The sequence below is a fragment of the Phallusia mammillata genome, chromosome 3, assembly GCF_965637545.1.
Source record: "Phallusia mammillata chromosome 3, kaPhaMamm4.hap1.1, whole genome shotgun sequence".
Lineage (NCBI taxonomy): Eukaryota > Metazoa > Chordata > Ascidiacea > Phlebobranchia > Ascidiidae > Phallusia > Phallusia mammillata.
Genome location: NC_137254.1, coordinates 29,611,179 through 29,630,106, shown reverse-complemented (window position 1 = coordinate 29,630,106; position 18,928 = coordinate 29,611,179). Strand labels below are relative to the sequence as shown.

Sequence of the window (18,928 nt, the reverse complement as noted above, 5' to 3'; positions counted from 1 at the left end):
AAACGTCTCATGGCCTTATAATTATTTTCACGCTTCCTCGCTTCCAAGGTAATAGCAAATAACATGTTTGCGCAACAGATGGATCAGGTTTGTTCAGTACCACGACAGACCTGGTGTTTGTGTACTCAGCAAACAGCTTTCCGTAGTTATGGCAGAGATAACCCAAGCCTTTTAGCGCTTCATGTTCAAATTCGCCAGAACCGCAATGAATAATATTGACCGTAGTCAGGTTAAACAATGGAGCAGAGATAGAATTGGGATGAGTTGTATATGTCGTCGCATTTGAAAGGTTGAGTAATGGATGGAACGGAGGTTTCTTTTCCGTGGATAACGCGACAACTTTTAACGTCTTCTGTGCATGAGGAAAGAGCTAATACAGCCACTGGCTTAAATTCGAGACAAAATGATGCAATAGGCCAACCACCGAAAACGTTTGTTTTGTTTGTTCGTCTTCCAAACTGGAAAAACGAAGGTAAATTTAAACAGTAAGGTCTTATCTAAACACGTATTTTTTGTGGTCAGTACGGTTGACCTATTTATGTCTTTATATTGTGGTTTTTAACTGTTTAAATTAACAAAATAGTAAATGACTTACTTACCAGGGTGCACTTCTAATCTAAAAGAATTTGAAACGTTTTTATTTATAACATATATGTGTTTTTAGTACTTAAAATAAACTTAGTAATATTTGCAACTTATTCTTTTTTTTCTGAATATTTCCTAATATGTTAGGTCAAAATAGCTCTAGGCCTAAAAAAAACAATTTAATTGGGCAACAATCAATTATTTATTTTAATTTACTAATGTTTTATATTATTTCATAAACACTATTAATTTTCATTACCAGCCAAATAATAAATATTAATTAATGTTTAAAAAAATCTGCAGTTTTTGAGATATGCACTCTCCGGAAAATAAAAGATTTTACTGAAGTATTCCAAGTCAAACAATTACTTGAATTATCTGCCGGTATTCCAGCTTTTGCTGCATCTTTACATTTGAGTGATGGGTCTCATATTCCTGATGATACACCGCTTATATTAGGAAAAAATATTTCTAATGGATATACTATGCAGTAAGTATGGCATTTAGAAATTATTAACAAAATATCATGCATCATTTTGGCATGCCAAAAATATTAAAAATAGTGTAAAATTAAAAAAAAACATTTATTTAATTAAAAATTTTCTTTCAAATTAATTTATTTTCATATAAATTATTTTATATTTGTTTTCAGTATGACTTAATAATATAAATATGAAAATCATAGTATGTCAGCCCCACTGAAGGCCCAGCTATGAATTTATGATTATCTTAAATGAAATAAATATGATTTGATGTTTTGACATATTTTTTTTAAATATTTTTTAGCCTCAAAGCTTCTGACCAATGGGAGCATATACTGAAAGCTGTTTGGAAAGGAAATCTTCCAGCTCTGATTCACTTGGTTACATCTGCACACACTGATAATGATGGCACTAAGCAACTGAAACAAGACAATGAAAAATCATCATGTGCATTGTTTGTGGCGGCATCTAGAGGAAATTTAAAAATATGCAAAGAATTATTAAAAAATGGTATGCCACTTTTTTGTACTAAACATTTCTTACACATTGTTTTGATTAAAAGCTTCACTCTGGTATATCTATTATTGTTTTTAATTTTAAAAGTATTTTTGTCTCACAATTATAATTTTAATATCAAACAGTTTTTGTTTTTGTTCATTTTATTTTATTTCTTATTGTTTATAATCAGTAGTAATTTTTGTCTTACAATTATATATTAAAAAACAGTTTGCATTTTTTTAGGAACAAACCCAAACTACACAACTGTTTTTGGCAACAGCTTTCTTCACTCGGCAGCTTTTAAAGGAAATTTAGAAATTTTACAGTTGCTTGTGGCATGTGGTGCAAATGTCCGGTGAGAACAAACTTAGTAACAAAAAAAGGTTTTATTGCCTTTTTTATTTTTTAAATTGCTAAACAGATTAAACTGTTACATGTTTGGGGTAAAAAAGAAATTCCTTCAACTGAATCTTTTACCCCAAAATATACCTGATTTATGAAAAAAATGATTTGGCAAAAAATTATGGATTTTGGTTGGACAAAATTATTTTATTTTTAACCATATTATGCAGAGCAAGAAATGTTCAAGGCCAGTCAGCATTGGATATAGCAGTTTCAGCTGGTTTTGTTGATTGTGCAAAGTGGCTTTGGCTCCACCAGTGGTCTATACGGATTACAAAGTCATCTGAAGATTCCCCAAAGCTAAGCGATTTTATTCCTCCTGCTAAAAAGACAGAAGAAAAAGAACCAACACCATATCGATTGAGATTAAAAAAACCTCATGGTCACCTCGTAAAGCCAGGAAGCTTACACCATAGCCAAAGTTTACCTTCATCGAGACCAAGGACTGCACCTATGAGAAAACCTAACTTGCAACCAATGACTGGACACAGAATAAAAACAAACGAGCATGAAATACCAGTTGCTGTATTGGTTCCTGAAATTGCAATGTCTTTGAAACGGGAAAGGTCAATTCCGTCAAAATTTGAATGCCGCTCTTCAAGTCAGCTAGATGCTGGTATATATGGCAAAGTCAACCATCTTCATAGCTATGATGAGCATTTCAGGACAAAAGCACCTAGTGAAGGTGAGACAAGTGTAGTTTATTATTTTAAGGACACAAATTCTTCATGTTATGCTTTTACTTTTGGAGCCACTTCATTTCTAAATATCACCCAATATCCATACCTTTACATTTATTTTTGATTGCCAAGGTTACGTTCGATCCCCATTAAGTTCAAGGATGGAATATTCACGTCTAATGAAGACGGAAAAAGGTAAACCTGAAGAGCAAGAGAAAACACATTTCAAAAACATTCTCTCAAACCTACATGGCACAAGGTACTAATTTGTAATCAGGCTTATGGAACAGGAGTCAGGATACTTTTGGTGGCTCTGACTTTCTGCCACATTTGTTGAAAAGAAATGTCTGAAGAAATTAAAGGAGTGTATTTTTAACTAACTCCACAACCCTGTTTTTTATAATATTTTTTTAAATCATTGTTTGGATTACATGGGATTATTATTTTGGTACCAACTGTTAATAAGTCTTCCCTTTTCTTCAGCGCTCTGGATACAACCAGAAAATCTCCAATAAAGGAACCTGTTAACCGACAAGAAATTATACGACAGGAAGCAGTGAAAAGTTTTGGCTTATCGCAGGCTGCGTTGTCTTCCACACATTTGGAAAATGAATATTTTGTAGAGAAGCATGATAGGTGGGTTAAACTTCAAGGATAAGTAACAGGTGCTTTAGGTTAAAACAGTGATTCTCAAATAGAAGACACCCTAAAAAATTAATTTAGATGTATATAATATAATCTATATAATTATTGACTAGTTTACACAATGGTTAACTCTCTTTAATATCTATGCCAGAGGTCGGCAACCCCCTGAAATATCTATGCCAGGAAGGTGGTTTTTAATGGGGCGCCAACCGGTTTGCATGTTACATTAAAGTAAAAATTTAACCTGTTACACTGCTTGTTTATAGTTTTTATCATGTCATTGTCTTAAAATTCAGCCTTACATGCACAAAACGCTGTGCTTTCTCTTTATTATTAATATTTGTTGGCAGGAACCAGTATTATTTGAAAAAACGTTGGCACGCGAGGTCATTAACATATGGAAATAACAAGTAAATTGGCATGCATCGCCTAAAAGGTTGCCGACCCCTGATCTTATGCTCTTTGGGACTGATTTGTCTGATTGTCATTTGTTTTGTTTAGGACTCTACATGATACACTTTCAGAATCAAAAGCCAAGTTGCATGTAGAAAAGCACACAAAACCTGAAGAGAAACAAATTGTTGAAGGCAGAGTTAACAATGGAACATGGAATCCAGATTATAAAAGCCCAGTAAAAACACCAGCTCCAAAAAGGTCAGATTAATAAAATTACTTAAGTTAGTACATGACAAGGATAAATTGATAGCAAATCAAAAAGGGGGAATGATTACTAATTTATTGCTGAATAGGCTTTTTGTATTATCAATCAGGACTTTATTATAACTTTATCATTCTTGCTAATGTATTGTTTAATTTTTCAGGGTTGTGCCAACTGAACAAACAGAGTCTGCTAAACCTCCAGTGAAATCTGTTGACAATAAGACACAACCAATAAAATCTCTAAAGGAACCTGCCAAGTCTCAGGCAAATTCTAAAAAAACAAAAAACACTCAGGAAATGGAAGCTGCCAGGTAAACCAAAATGTATTTGTGTCAAAAACTTGAAAGTGTTGAATTGACCTTTTTATTTACAAAATACACATCTAGGAAATTAGAACAGAAATTTAATCACTGTCTCAAATTTTACAAAGTGACTCCTTTTTAGTGTTATGGCATTATGCATTTTAGTGGGATTATAATTAAAGAAATTACATGTTCCTACATTAAATTATGTTTGATTTTAGGAAGCAAGCTCAAAAAGAAAAGAATGATAAGGCGTACAATGATTGGTTAGCATCGAAACAGAGAGAAAAAATTTCCAAAAGAAAATATGAAATCCTTAATTCATTGGGTGATGGCAACTTTGAAAACCAGGTAATTCATCATGAAATATAAATTATTTGTAGATTTTTGTTGCTTTAATTTTAAGCAGGAGCCTGATAGAGTCACTCCAGTTCGTACATGGGGAATCACTTATGAAGAGTGGCTGAAATCTAAACAAGATTCACCACAACCAGCCATTGTTACAAAAGGTGACTCACTTTCTTGTGAGCTCTCATCACATTCTGCTTAGACGGTGTAGTTGCAGTGCTTTCAGCCATAATCTACTAATTGTCCCCTTTACTATTTTGTCTCTTTATATTGTTTTAATGTTGGGAAACTTATTCCACTAAGGGATACAATTATGTCGCTATGTTTTCATTCACCAAGTGAAATAAACTGAACTGCATTTTGTTGATAAACATAAAGTAAAGTACACTTACATAATGTTTAAATTTTCTTCTTTAAAAAAATATTTAGAGTTGCTATTACAGGTTTTACTATGCAATGCTACAAACAGAATTACTTTATGTGTTACTAAAAAAAAAATTTTTCTCTACAGAAAATCCAGAGAAAAAAGTGTCAAAAAAGAGATTTAGCAGAGGCAAGACCTTTGATGAATGGGTATACGAAAAAAATGCCGAAGCTTCGAAAACTCACAATTCACCTGAAAAAGATGATCAAAAGGACGAAGAACTGTAAGTGATACAGATTATGCAGCACCTCAAAGTAATAGCAGATAAAGTTTTTTGCTATTTAGCAACATATAACCAGTGGTGGGTTAGCATTTTTGGTTACTGTCAATGGACTTTTTGTAACAGAACTGGCTGAAACATATGACTCATATGATAGAACCAGCTGACAGAAAAATTGAATCCCACCACTGTATATAACTATAAGTTAGCGCCCATTAGGGTACATATACTTTTTTTAGGTCAATGCTATCCCAATAGTTTTTAATTAAAACTAGTTTTTCTGAAAAAAATGTGTGACATAATAAACTATTTTTGCAGAAAGGAAATGAGGAAACAAAAGTTTGAAAACTGGGTGTCGCGAAAATCTGAGTCTGCCCGGAAAGAGAGAAGAAAAACTGAACAACTTGAACTAACAAAACTTGTGGAAATGCAAAATGATTATGTTCAGTGGAAATCAAGACCTAGGGTGATGTCATTTGAAGAATGGCGCAAGCGTAAACAAAATGAAATTAGGTATATATTTCAATATCTTACAATGAGTGGTAAATTGGATAAACCTTTTTGCAGCAATCGTTATAATTAGTGTGCCTTCATTAATTTTGTTTACATGCATGTTTTGTTCATAATTCATTTCTTACAAACATATTTTTTTATGCAGGAATGACCTGTGAATCTAGTGATATCATTGTTTTTCCTTTTACTAGTGTTAAACATATGTTTGTGTAATTTATTTCTATCAGTTCTTCTGGTAGTAGAACTAAAATTTAGGCATTTCAATAATGGCATTATTGTTTTTAAACCGCTGGAAGAATGTTACATAACTGTCTACAGACTCAGCACTATAAACAAGGCACAACACAATGAGGTAGAGCATGTTGGGGCATGGGTTTCCCAAGAACGACAGGAGCTGGCCGAGCGTGCTTTCAAGCGATGGCTTTTACGAAAACAGTCGACTGATCTGCAACGAGCACAAAGTGACCTAAAAGCTGCAAGAAAGAAGAGAGAAAAAGTTGAAGCAAAGATACAAATCCGCTTGGAACAACTCAGAGCAAGAAAAGAAAGTAAGTCATATCGTTTATTGAGCATACTAATTAGTTTTATTGCGCTCATTAATTTATGTGCCTGCAAACATAAAATGCTTGGTTAATGTTCAATTGTGTTGTGTTGTTTTTACTCACCACGCAAAATACCCTTAACTCAACTCAAAGTCATTCTTGGGTCACATTTTGATTCCCCAGTGAGAAGAAAAATGAGACAGAAACAAGCTTCCATAGCAACAGAGGAATCATCAGATTCTGATGAAGAGGATCTTGAAACTCTTAACAATGAACTAACTGCGATTGACAACCAGATTAAGAACATGACTCTCGACGAAAGTGAAATGATTCAAACAAAGGAAATAAACGAGGAGGCCACCAACACTGACAAAGAAGGTACATGTTTATTGATTATATTGGTTGATATTAAATGTTGTGACGCTAAGTTGTGTTTGCCAAGTAAACTACAGGATGACAGATTTATGACATTGCATAGTTGTGCATCAAACCTTAGTAGTGTATAACCAGTATTCCATTGTTTGCTTCTACTTTTTTACAATTGACCTAACAAGTATGCCGGTAGCATGAAATGGATTGCTCTAATTAATATGTTTTAGAAGGCCCGCAAGAGGATAAAAACCAATTGGAAGACCTCAAACCAAATGTTAATGAACAAAATATAAAGACACCTGAAAAAAATGAACACACTCCTGAAAAAGAGGGTGAAAATGTGATGAATCCAGATGAAAACAAAGATACTGTTAATTTTACTTTTGAAGGTAATTTGCTTCAATGAATGAAATAAAAGGTATCAGTTTCATGACAATCACTGTACAAATTGATGTGTTGTTTTATCAGCAGAGAAAACTAAGGAATTGGTTCTTGCGATGGATAATTCAGAAAATAATGTTACTGATTCAAACACAAACAGTGATCAAAAAAATCAAAAAAAAAAAAAAATTGTTGACAAATCCATGGTGGAAATCAAACCAGACGAACCACCCAATAAGCCAACAGAAGCTGCAATAGATTCTTCACACCATCAACTCTAATCGTGTTTTATTTAGTTTTTTTTACTGTCACTATACACTGTGTCTCTGTTTCGTTGCACTGCAGTAATTTCAACCAATGCAATCAGTAAAAATGCACTTACGTCTCAATATTACATCTGTGCCGAAGGAATGGGCCGAGCCGAGCCAGTAAATGAGTACCCTGTACCGAGCAATGTCTGTTTTTAATGCTTGGTGCTCAGCCGAGTAGTTGCACAAACTGACCCGAGCATTAAATTTGCATATTCATGCCCTGCTAACATATGAAACCAGTGTTCAAAAGGGTATCCAAGAGAAAAAATGACTCTTTTTAAATGTGTTTAATGGTTGAAAAGCACCTTCTTCTGGGGGCATGTACAGCTTAATACACCACTCTCTACTGCGTAGCTTACATGGGTGGAATGGATGAAATATTAAATTATTGTACTTCAGAAGCCAGGTCCTCATAACCTTACACATTGCTATGCTATGAAACCATAATAACCCAATCAGGTATTGTTAGTACACTATAAACTTTTATTAACACAGTGACAAAAGCATTGTTAAGCAACCATCATATAAAATTCCAAGGAGTAATAAATAATTAATCATCTAGGTCAAAGTCGCACAGTTTCGCCAATTCACTTGTTCTTTCACCCAGCTTATTATAAATCCCTTTTGAAGAGGCTTCAAGCATTTCTCTCTCATCCCTGGTAACAATAAAGCATCCATTAATTTAATTTTATCTTTGTTAGGTTAAAAAGCTAAAGGGTAAAAATATATACTGCTAAGAAATTTCCACACCGGTTCTGTATAAGTCACAGTATGCCAGGCCAATTGAAGGCAATTTATAAGTGTGTTTGTTTGAGTGTGCCATGATCGCTGGTCTGCATCGATGCTTCAGGGCTGATCCCAATTATGAATTTATGTTCATCTTAGTTCTGTATAAATTAATTTAACAATCTAGGTTTAAACTATGTACAGACATTTCAGACCACTTGTAACTAAATCACTCCCACTTTAAATATATTTCTAACAATTTGTGCATGGTTGCTTTCACTAGATATCCAAGTGTATACAAGGATGCCATTTAGAATACAAAGGTACCTCATAGTGGTTCCAAGTCTTGTCGCACAATCACTGTTGTAAGTAGGGAAGCGTGATGAGGAAATATATTCCCTGGAAAACAAGATTGTTAAGTACCAAGTATCCAAAGTCAAAAAATTTGGTGACTTCAATTTCGTTCAACTCATTGGGAACCACTGGGTTGGAGCAATGCCGCTCAAGTTTCTTGCTCAAGGAAACACAAGCAGCCAAGACATGATTAGAAAACAAGGCAGTTGTGCTAAACACTCGTTCATCTTGGTGAAATTAACATATTAGCCATAGCCAGTGGTGGGATTCAGCCGATTCGCACCGGTTCTATAGCAGGCTCACGAAATTTTATGAGATCAGCGAACCGGTTAGCATTACTGGTTACTGTCAGTGGACTTTTTATAACAGAACTGGCTGAAAAATATGACTATTGTAATAGAACCAGCTGACAAAAAAATTGAATCCCACTGCTGGCCACAGCTGTTTGGCTTTGGCAATGACAGTTAGTCAGATGCAGAAAACCCAGCAGTCATTCAGCAGGTTCAAGCATTCTGGGCTGCAAAATTTGTACTTACTCTTTCTTCGGTGATCCCTCTTCTTCCATAAGTTTGTTGTATTCCTGTAGCAAGTCCTTCTCAGTTGGGAAATGAGATGCAACCATCGCTGCTGTTAACAGGGGGAAAGCGCCACCTGATGCTTCTCTGTATCAAAGACAAACAATGCCAGTTAATATTAGCTTTCAGGCAAAAGTTTTAATGTCTGAGCTTTAAATACACATTTTCCTTCCATTTGCAAAGTTGTTACATTCCTTGTGATTTCAATTGCAGTATTTTTTAGATTAGAAGTGATGAGTAAAAATGCCCCCTATCAAGTTTAGTTCGCTTGGTGAGAAAAAACATAGTGACACAATTACACTAAAACAACCATCACCAAGTGAAAAGTAAAAAGAAAACTTTGCTTATAACAAAATTGAAATAGTATTATTGTAATATAGGCAAAATCAGATGTGAATGATAGCCTACATGCAAACAGATTGACATAAAAAATTTATGTCTGCGCAATAACGGACAACACAATGTTTGGGCAAAACATAGTGTACTTACTCTTCAGTGAGCAAATTTTGTTTGTCATCTTCTGGAAGTTCCATTAGCAGTTCAGGAGTGCAGTGAGGTGTCATAGCTTGACTAAGACAATCGCTCCTGCAAGTTAACCATTGTGAAGTTACATACAAGTGACAGAAAAATTAATACAAGTGACAATCTTATGTAACTGTGAATACACCAGTGCATGTACAACATATTCTATCAGGACACTTGACTCAGATGTCCTTGCTGTTTTATGTAAGCGTTCAATGAAAACAATGTGATGAAGTGACAATGCAAATAATTTTCTCTTCGCCTTGACAATAATCATGGCCAATTTCTACAGTGGTTTGATATTGTGACATAAAACATACCATAAAGGCTGATTTATCAGTCAACACAACAATTTTGTAGAAAAATAATGGCTTTCTTGCATACCATCTTGGCAACCAAGTGTTGGACAATGTTGGAGTGTTAGACAAAGAGTTAAGTCCATGAGATGAAAACTTCTTCCACAACATAGTTCCCTTGATAACATCCTAAAAAATACAATTGCTTGTCTTAAATACAATCTTATTGTGAACAGTATGTCAGGTTTGTCAAAGGCAGTCTATAACAAATCAGGCCAGTTCTTCAAACACCTAAAAAACCTAGCATGCCAGGACATCACTGGGGGCTATCTGAGAGTGGCAAAATTGAGCTACACATGCTTAGTGGCAGGCCTGTTGAAAGGGGTAACACAAGCATTGTTGCATGCCTTGTATGCTGTACTTCATAGTAGGGGACCATCTTACTGTGTACAGTAGACACTTTAAATTAAGACACACCAACAAAGCATTAAAACAACACAACATATGAAATAAACTGCTATAATTTCACTGGTATCAGGTTTTGTTTTACCTGTCTGTTAAGAAATTTCTTGGCCTTGGGAAGCATTGTGTATCTGCATAAAGAACAACAAATCAAACACACATCCAATAAAAAACATGTGTTTACAAATACTCCCAAACATAGTATGTTGGTTTAACAATTGGTTCTACTTCTAAATATGTGGTAAGAGAAATGTTTTGCAGCAAACCTGGGTATTGGGCAAAGATGAAAATCGGGATCAATTTCGCTGTGCTCAAGTGGAATAGAATGTTCAACAATGCCTGGCATTCGGTTCTAAATAAACAATATTAAAACAACAATCTTGTAAAATCGGAAGCAGAAAATTTTATGGTATTGTAGCATAGTAATATGTACAAAAACTGGTGTAATGAAGTGACATAAAGGTGGTGTCATTTGTTGCAAGGAATGAAGCTCTATGATTTGTGACAGAGAATAAGCTACAAGTTTTTCTTCACCTAATTCGGACACAATTTGAGGTATAAATAATTTGTAATGTGGTAAGGCTTGAACTAATCGACATCAGTTAATCCGAATCTTCACCAAAATTTTTGGTTCAAACGGGTCTGGATTAACCAAACTTTACTGTATTTACTAATGATGCACTGTAATAAGAAACATTCATTTCAAATGGCAAAAGATTATTCCATGTTTACTGTTGAAAAAACTACAGCATAACCCAAACATTCAGTTATTTAATCACCATATACCTTCCAACCAGTATACCACAAACCATAAACTGAGAACCTAAAAGACTTCAACAAACCACTCACAAAAATGTAAAGGCGATGGGTTGGTGGATTCTTAAACAGACCAGAAGGTGGAATAAGTCCTGATGAGGATTGTTTTTCCACAGACTTGGTTGAATTTCCTGCCTCACTTGGTCCCATGCTAACACTGTCACTCAAGGTTAATGGAGCTTCTTCAGCAGATAAAACTGAAGGTGCTTCCTTGGTTGTTTTTTCGTCACCAAATATCGCTTGGGGTGCAAACGTACCTCGAATGATTTCATCCTATAATGGAAAATGATTGTTGTATTAAAAGTAGCAATGGTACCCATTCTGAGCTGCTCAGGACCTAGGGTGCTGTAAGGTTACAACAACAGAGGAAAGACAGTTTAAAAGCAACAGTTCTCATTATAACACCCTACCAATAAATATTTTTAATTGACAATTAAAATAAATCCTGGTTTCTTACAATTTCATTTGTCACACTGATTTTCATTTCAAGTAAGATACAACTTGATCGCATACAAAGCTCTAGATAGACATTTAAACAATAATATAATATCTTTAGGATTATTTTAATTTGGGGCCTCCCTTACCTCTGCTCCAACTCTAAGCTGTCGCACAAGACCAGGAGGAACATAATTCTTCAAGCATTCGTAGACACTGTGTCTGGTGTAGCCAGCAAGCTCGTAATACTTGGGAACAACCAACTTCTGATAAGGCACATCTCTTTGTGCCATGACTTCGGTTGGTTTATATGGAACTTCACCAAGAGCATCGGGAGCCTACAAAATACAACGGCAGCTTATTTGATTTGTATTTACACCTAAATTATAGTTGGAGTATTGCATTAAGTCGAGTTTATTTCGCTTGTTAACAGAAAAATAGATACACAATAATCATCAAGCAGGATGTAACTGCGCAATGCTGAAACGTTATGGAGCATTTTATACCGTGATTTATTTATTTCCTGTTTATAGGACTGATGATGCCATATTTTTGGGCGAAATCTATATCCGCATTGTTTTGCAATGGGAAATACACAGACCGATTTGAGTGTGCTGAATTTGTCAGCCAAGTAATGTCAATATATGTAACTGAAATCGTCCGTTGAGCATCCATTCATCAGGACGATTTCTGTGTTAGTCTACCGAGCGTAAAACAATGAAGAGCACAATTGGTGGATTATGACTGAACGGAGGGAGGAGGGTGGTGGGACGTTATAGCAGGAGCTCAACATTGAATAATTTGGCTATTATTACACTGAATTTTGGTTTTATAAAGCTACAAAAAAATTCCATCAATAAAGCCTTTACATAAATACTCACGATGTCATCTTTGGTGTCCGGAGAGACGTAGACAGGGAAAGTAAATGGCTTAACGTTTGTGGGAGTAAATGCTGAAGACAAAGCATCAGTTGGGTCACATAGCTCAAATCCATTGTGGTCATGAACTTCGACCTGCAAAAGATAAACTTCAACCTGATATTGGTAGCACAAGGTTGTACAAAGAGTTTATTCCTAATGGTTTAGGGGAGAATAAATTCAAGGGTGTTTTACTAGCTCATAACTATATGTGGTCACACCACAAAAAACAGCCAACAATCTCAACATCTAGCTTCTTGCTGGTTGATTATGGGCTTTAGTTAGGTTTTTAGGCACACAATTCACGGTTTAAAAATCCCGATTAGAAATAAACAAGCCAGTATATTAGTGTAAAACATGATATTTCGACATCAACTTGTGTCATTCTCAAATGAATGAATGTAAAAGCCAAGAAGCGAGTTTATAGTTTTATTATTATAACATTTGTATTTGTGTACCTGAAATGGAGAAGTGCCTGTTGGCAAGTCAACTGTGCTTCCAACAACTGGAAATTGGTCTGGTGCTGAAAAAGAAACAACTCTATTTGAAACATTTTAAGTTTATACCAACAACCATATTACACAAACCAACACACACTGTCTGTGCTACTAAACATGCCTGTAGATTTAACTAATGCTTGGCTTTTAAAATTGTAATGTTCAGAACCAGTTGTTACACAATGTTTTCAGTGTCAGAGTCAAAGCTGAGACAAAGTTTGTAAGCAGTCACATAAACAACATAAGTCATAAAACATACTTTAAAAATAACAATAATACAAAGCACACTAAGGTTACAAAATTGACAAAAATATAACACACACTAACGCTAAAGCAATCCTACTTTATACTTGACTGTTCTATTAGTAAAAGCAGAAATATTTTTCACAACATTTTAATGTAGATTGGGGTTAGGTGTTTCAAATATTATCTTACTTATTCCCGCTTTGAAATCTTCGACCATTTTTTGGAGCATCTTCACTTTTTTGTCAGCCCGACATCTGATCAACACAGTTCTAGCAGCTTGTTGAAAGCGCGACAAAGCTCTGTGCCTCACTGACCATGAGTTGTTCTTGTACAGGTCGAAGTGAGCAGCCTGTCTGTTCGTCTGTAAAAGCAAAATATGTGTAAAACTTTGTCATGGCAAAAGCAGACACCATATGGAATGTAGTGTTCAAGTTATTGATATCGTTTGGCCTTTGCTTTTTACTGTGAAGATCCTACTGATGTAACTTTTTCTGTGGAGCAGATATTGATCAAGACAGGCGATAAATTAATGATAAGTGTTGACAACTTGAACTTAATCATATACAAAGCAGAAAATAGTTTTGGACACTAAAAGCTTTGGCGTATTCAAATATTCGTTGTAGCATAAACCTTAACCTTTTCACTCTATTAGTTTCCTATTTTAACACATTTAGTTTTATATTTTTACATATTTGGTTTCCTATTTTCACATTGCATATATTCTCTATTTTTTTCTGTGTAATAATGTGGAATTATCATAGCTTCCAACCTCATTTGCCTTTCGTCGAGTTCTCTGGCAAGTTCTTTTCCCAGAAGGCCTGAGCAATTCCTGGTCTACAAAGGGTTCCTTTCGTTTCGTGTATTTGTAAACAAAGGATGCATTCTTTCGCTGCTCGGCAATGGCAACACGAGCTTCATCTGAGATTGGGTCAAGTCCGAGATGAACTTGCCTGAAAATTGAAAGGACTGTCATTTAAAGTTCAATAAAACATTGCTGGACCTATGGGTCATTTTACATGAGCACTTATGAAGGAAAGATGTTTATTATTTTCAAGTTAAAACATCAACTTGGTGAATAATTTGGTGTAGTACAATGCATATTAAATGGCAAAAAACAATATAGACAAATCAGATTAATTGCATTACCATTTTCTCAAGCTTTTTTATGCAATTATCTGGATAATTCAATTACCTGAATAATGTTCTTAACAACAGGTCATAGTGGGCATTACTGTCCCTATGCAATTAAAGATTGTACCATTAATACATATTCAATTAACTGGATTTGTTTGTAATAAGTCGACAGTTAATCTCGGCTTTTACTTTATTTAAATCAGCAGTTATTTTGTAATCACCAGCGTAGTTGGTTTGCTCTCTCCTCTACCACATCTTGTCGAACAATTTTTTCAAATGCAGCTTCCTTCATTTGCCGAGTACTTTCAGCAGCAGACAGGGAATCGGAAGACTTTGAAGAATCTTCTTTGCTGTCAGACTTTGCCAACACAGCTGTATATAAATCAATATGAACACACAAATATATGTACATAATCGTTTCAAAAATACAAGTATAAGTCAATACCTATATCTGGGTCTACTTTTGGCTGTACAGGCCGATCTAGTGATCCGTTTAACCATTTTGACAAGCTTTTTTACACCAGAGGATTCTATTAGGTAGACGACTATGGCAATTTGGAAACTACAATGGTTAGGCTATTACCTGGTATGCAATTAACTAAATTTGTCTGTATCTATAATCCAGTTCATTTTCAAATGTTTCACATGCAAGTCATGCAGCAGCAACTACTTTTTTATAAAACCCTACCTTCTCGTAAGTCTTTAACTTTTAGTTTTCCCTTTTCTTGCATTAGAACGCTGTTGACAGCATGTTGAGTGTTGAGCTTAGTAGGAAACTGAAAACCTTCATACTCCACTTCTCGTTCTGTTAAGCATACACAAACATGAAAAGATTTTTTTTACAAAATCTTATAGTCTTAGTTTTACAAACCAGGTAACTTTCTGTATGTTGACTTCTGCCTTCTTCGTGCCATTTGTAAAGGTGAAATGCAGCGAGGATCGAATATCTTTGTTTGTTTGTAAAGATCGTCCAAGTCTTTAATTGACCTGTAAAATAAATAAATTCCAAATGATACAAAATGCTTTAATTACTCTATCATCCAAGCCACAGATCAAAATATAAAAGCTTTCGGTTGTTAATCTACTTTTCAAACAATCAAATTCCAACTTATAGGATATACTCCCAATGAGCAAAACTCATCATGGCAATACTTTTGACAACTAAGGACAAAAGAAAAAAATAACTAAACAGCGTCAAAGTATGCCAGGCCAATTGAAAGCGCCATACTGAATCAGCCAGTCTCCAAGCATTCACCACCATATGGCAAGGCATAGGCTAGAAAAATCTAGCCTGCGGTGGGATTCGACCCCACAACATCATATAGCATATAAATTACTTTGAATAGTTCAAGTTCAAGTTAAGTTTATTTGCACTGAAATCAAACGAAAATAGGTTTAACACAAAGATTGTGCGTGCGGAGCAGCGAAAGACCTCGTGGTCATCCTGTCAGCTACCCCTTAACACGAGAAGGTGACAATGGCGAAAAAGATGGCGGGCGAATAAACCACATGTCAGAGCTTTTTCTGAACTTACTTTGCTGTTATTTGTTTAACAACTGGAGTGCAACTAGCAGTGATGTGACATGGCATAGGTTCTGTGTTGAACTGTGAGATTGAAAGTTGAATTGTCATGTTCGCTGTCACATATTCTTTCGGGGTGTAAGTGACAATGATGTCTGTTTCACCTTCACCAGGTACAATCCCTACAGATACAATACATACGTAAATTCAAATGTGTTTACCTCTTAAGTCAAAATGTGACGCATTTAATTGCGCAAAATAAAAAATGTAAAAGAAGATCATGAAAAATGTGGTTCAAAATTCGAAATCAAACATGTACAGACAAAATGTACCAATGCTAGCTGTTTTTATGCAATTAACCATGATTAATCAGATAAATTTCTTGACTGTAGCTGCAACTAATGACTGCAGCTTGGATTTATGATCCCTAAGCAATTAAACATGATATGATGCATTTATCTGGGTAAAGTTGAAAAGTCAAAGTTGTATAACAACGGACTGTAAAATTTGTCTCTAGAAATTCAACAGTGTTACTTTTGATTCAACCAAATAAACTTGTAATACAGGTAAAAGGCTGTTGATTCAGACAGCTTTGTATTTGTAACACTTTCAGCAACTACATAAAAGCATCACATGAAACCAAGTGCATATTGTACCTGACATAGGGCTGACAGCCAAAGCAGGGTGCGGCTGTATTACTGTGATTTCAAACTCAAAGTCGATAGGAGATCTTGAATACAGAGGTAGAACTTTGGTGCAAGATTCACCAAGACTGATGCTTGACGAAGGAAAAACCAGTTTCCGTGGAAACTTTGAAGTATCCATGACAGGGAATGCATGAAGAGGAATAATGATGTTTTCATTTCCCTGTAATTGTGTTTATTTGTGTGAATATACACATGTAAGGGTAAATCACAGTATGCCAGGCCTATTAAAGGCACCACACCAAATCAGCCGGTTGCCAAGCTTTCACCACCATATGGCAAGGCGCGCAACCCACTACACCCACGGCAGGAGCCTTTCCGGGACTAAGCCTGGTGTACTATGATTTACATATGAGTGTGCCGTGATCGCTGGTCTGCATAGAGGCTCAGAGCTGATCCCAGTTATGAATTTATGTTCAACTGATATAAGGGTAACTTTGTCATAAAACCACATACCTTGCAATGTACTCTAATGCAGTCATAATAATATCTCCACTCATCAGCTGTAAAGTTTATTACAACATCGATGGTAAATCCTGGAACAAAACGATCCTGCAAAGACAAAACAAAAGTTACACAAAGGTAACAGCAACCTCTGGTTATAATATACATACATCTAAATGTTTGTGCATGAACTTTTGGACTTAATGAACTTTATATTAGCACATAGCACCATTATCCCCATTTTAATGCTTAGTGCTTGACTGAGTATTTGAATTAGTGGTTGGCATTAAACTAAGATTAATTAAACATTGATCACAAAATGTGAACTAAAAGTCAAACTTATGACTCTATGAGTGACATTATAAAACCTGAGCATATTAAGCATGCATTACCACATCTTCAAATGTTTAAAACATAATGTTTGGACTTTTGGCTAACCCTTACTTAATATATTCATAATATACAAACTCAAGCATAGACAATTCCAATAAAATATGTTTTAATACCGGTTTCGTGTAATGTATGCTGAAATACTTGGTTGCTGGAGGAATAATGTGAATGTTTTGTCGTTCAGCAGATGCATTGCAGATTTTGATTGTCCGCTTCAATGCTTTGTCAAGCTTGTATCCGCCAAAGTGCACGACCCCAGGTTGAACTTTGATCGTTGAGTTTTGGGAAAGTTTGTTGAAAATTTCTGCAACACGTAAGGTTTAATGTAAAATGATTGCAGGGTATATGACATGTACTGTTATATTCTGTGAGATTTGATCATGTTTTAAACCAGGGTTCCTTATTGCTTAAAGCAGGGGTGGGCAACCTTTGTCACCGTGGGGCCAAATACAATTGCTATGATTGGATCGCGGGCCGCACCTTCATATAACACAAGACGATTCTACTTCGTTGCATACGTTTGATTTTAGCAGCATATTGTCAGGTCGCAGAAAAACAGCATCAGGCACACTAATCCGCTCAAAAAATATAATGATTGGACTTGTTTGCCAGTACATTTAAAATCCAAGTGTCTCTGCGGGCCGCACAACTTTAATCAAAGGGCCACAGGTTGCCCATCCCTCGCTTAAAGTAACAATAGTTTTTTGTAACAAACATAATTTTGATTCTTTTGGAAGAGTTTTGGTGGTTTATTGCTGTTTTTTTCTTACGTGTATCTAGAATATGGTTGGGCACGTCGAAGCGTTCACGAGGATCAACTAAATCCTTAAGCATGTTTTGTTTCTGGGAAGAAAAGGCCATTCGTGATGTGGTAGCGGCCGCCATCTTCCAAGATTGTGTTTGCTCTCGATTAACGTCTCTTTAAAGTGCAAATTTACATCTCGCTGTGATGAGTATTCTGCAAAAAATAAGATTCAAACATTAGCAACACATAAACATTGCTCATTTATGTGTAAGTATCTAAAAAACGCTCTTAAACTGACCAAAACTAGACCGGAAGTTTAAGCTTTAAACAAAAAATACTCGCTGGAAAGCTTCCCACGCCCCATAGCAACGGAGGCTCTAGCGCTTCGTGCGGCTGATTATATTTCTATTGTGTTTGGGTTTTTTTTGGCATTTTTTTTGGATTTTTTGTGTAAAATTAGTTTTGCCCAAGATAATTGTTTTAATTGTGATTAAACTTTCGTCAGATATTAAAATAAATACAGAAAAGCTAAAAATATCGGATTTAGAAGCAAAAAAATAAAAAAATGTTTTTAAGATTAAAAAAAGTAAAATTGCAATTTTATGGTAATTTGGATCTAATATATTGTTTACTGAGATGTGCCGTAATTTTTACAGGTATAAGTAAGCGAAATTTTAGTTTTTCTGTAATACCATAGAGAACTTACCAATTAATACTGAAATGTGTATTATTATGACGTAATAAAGCCACATTATATTTCTATGGCCAAGTTATGTTTA

General features: G+C 35.1%; 2 protein-coding genes across 5 annotated transcripts; one reads left to right on the top strand and one right to left on the bottom strand.

The window, feature by feature from the left end:
• The first annotated feature begins 14 nt into the window (after positions 1-14).
• On the top strand, positions 15-7,443 carry LOC145218453 (uncharacterized). Of its 4 annotated transcripts, none has more exons than XM_080085850.1 (17): positions 15-472; positions 889-1,075; positions 1,372-1,577; positions 1,809-1,920; positions 2,138-2,652; positions 2,780-2,906; positions 3,131-3,283; positions 3,794-3,946; positions 4,114-4,263; positions 4,476-4,605; positions 4,661-4,763; positions 5,114-5,249; positions 5,565-5,759; positions 6,078-6,307; positions 6,485-6,679; positions 6,904-7,062; positions 7,142-7,443. In XM_080085850.1, the coding sequence occupies exons 1-17, from the start codon at positions 298-300 to the stop codon at positions 7,333-7,335; spliced, it is 3,120 nt and encodes a 1,039-aa protein (XP_079941976.1). In that variant the 5' UTR covers positions 15-297; the 3' UTR covers positions 7,336-7,443. The 4 variants fall into 4 exon arrangements, with proteins under 4 accessions (XP_079941976.1, XP_079941975.1, XP_079941973.1 ...); XM_080085849.1 differs by having other exon boundaries at positions 6,901-7,062; positions 7,145-7,443; XM_080085847.1 differs by having other exon boundaries at positions 16-472; positions 6,901-7,062.
• A 384-nt stretch (positions 7,444-7,827) lies between these two features.
• LOC145218454 (cilia- and flagella-associated protein 221-like) lies at positions 7,828-18,382 on the bottom strand. The gene is made up of 21 exons (XM_080085851.1): positions 18,175-18,382; positions 17,521-17,708; positions 17,027-17,122; positions 16,523-16,733; positions 15,880-16,048; positions 15,217-15,332; positions 15,034-15,150; positions 14,567-14,717; positions 13,981-14,161; positions 13,401-13,572; positions 12,927-12,991; positions 12,433-12,564; positions 11,701-11,889; positions 11,150-11,389; positions 10,567-10,652; positions 10,389-10,431; positions 9,927-10,027; positions 9,510-9,605; positions 8,982-9,107; positions 8,419-8,490; positions 7,828-8,021 (listed from the first exon to the last, which is right to left on the bottom strand). The coding sequence occupies exons 1-21, from the start codon at positions 18,287-18,289 to the stop codon at positions 7,916-7,918; spliced, it is 2,772 nt and encodes a 923-aa protein (XP_079941977.1). The 5' UTR covers positions 18,290-18,382; the 3' UTR covers positions 7,828-7,915.
• Between the last annotated feature and the right edge of the window lie 546 nt (positions 18,383-18,928).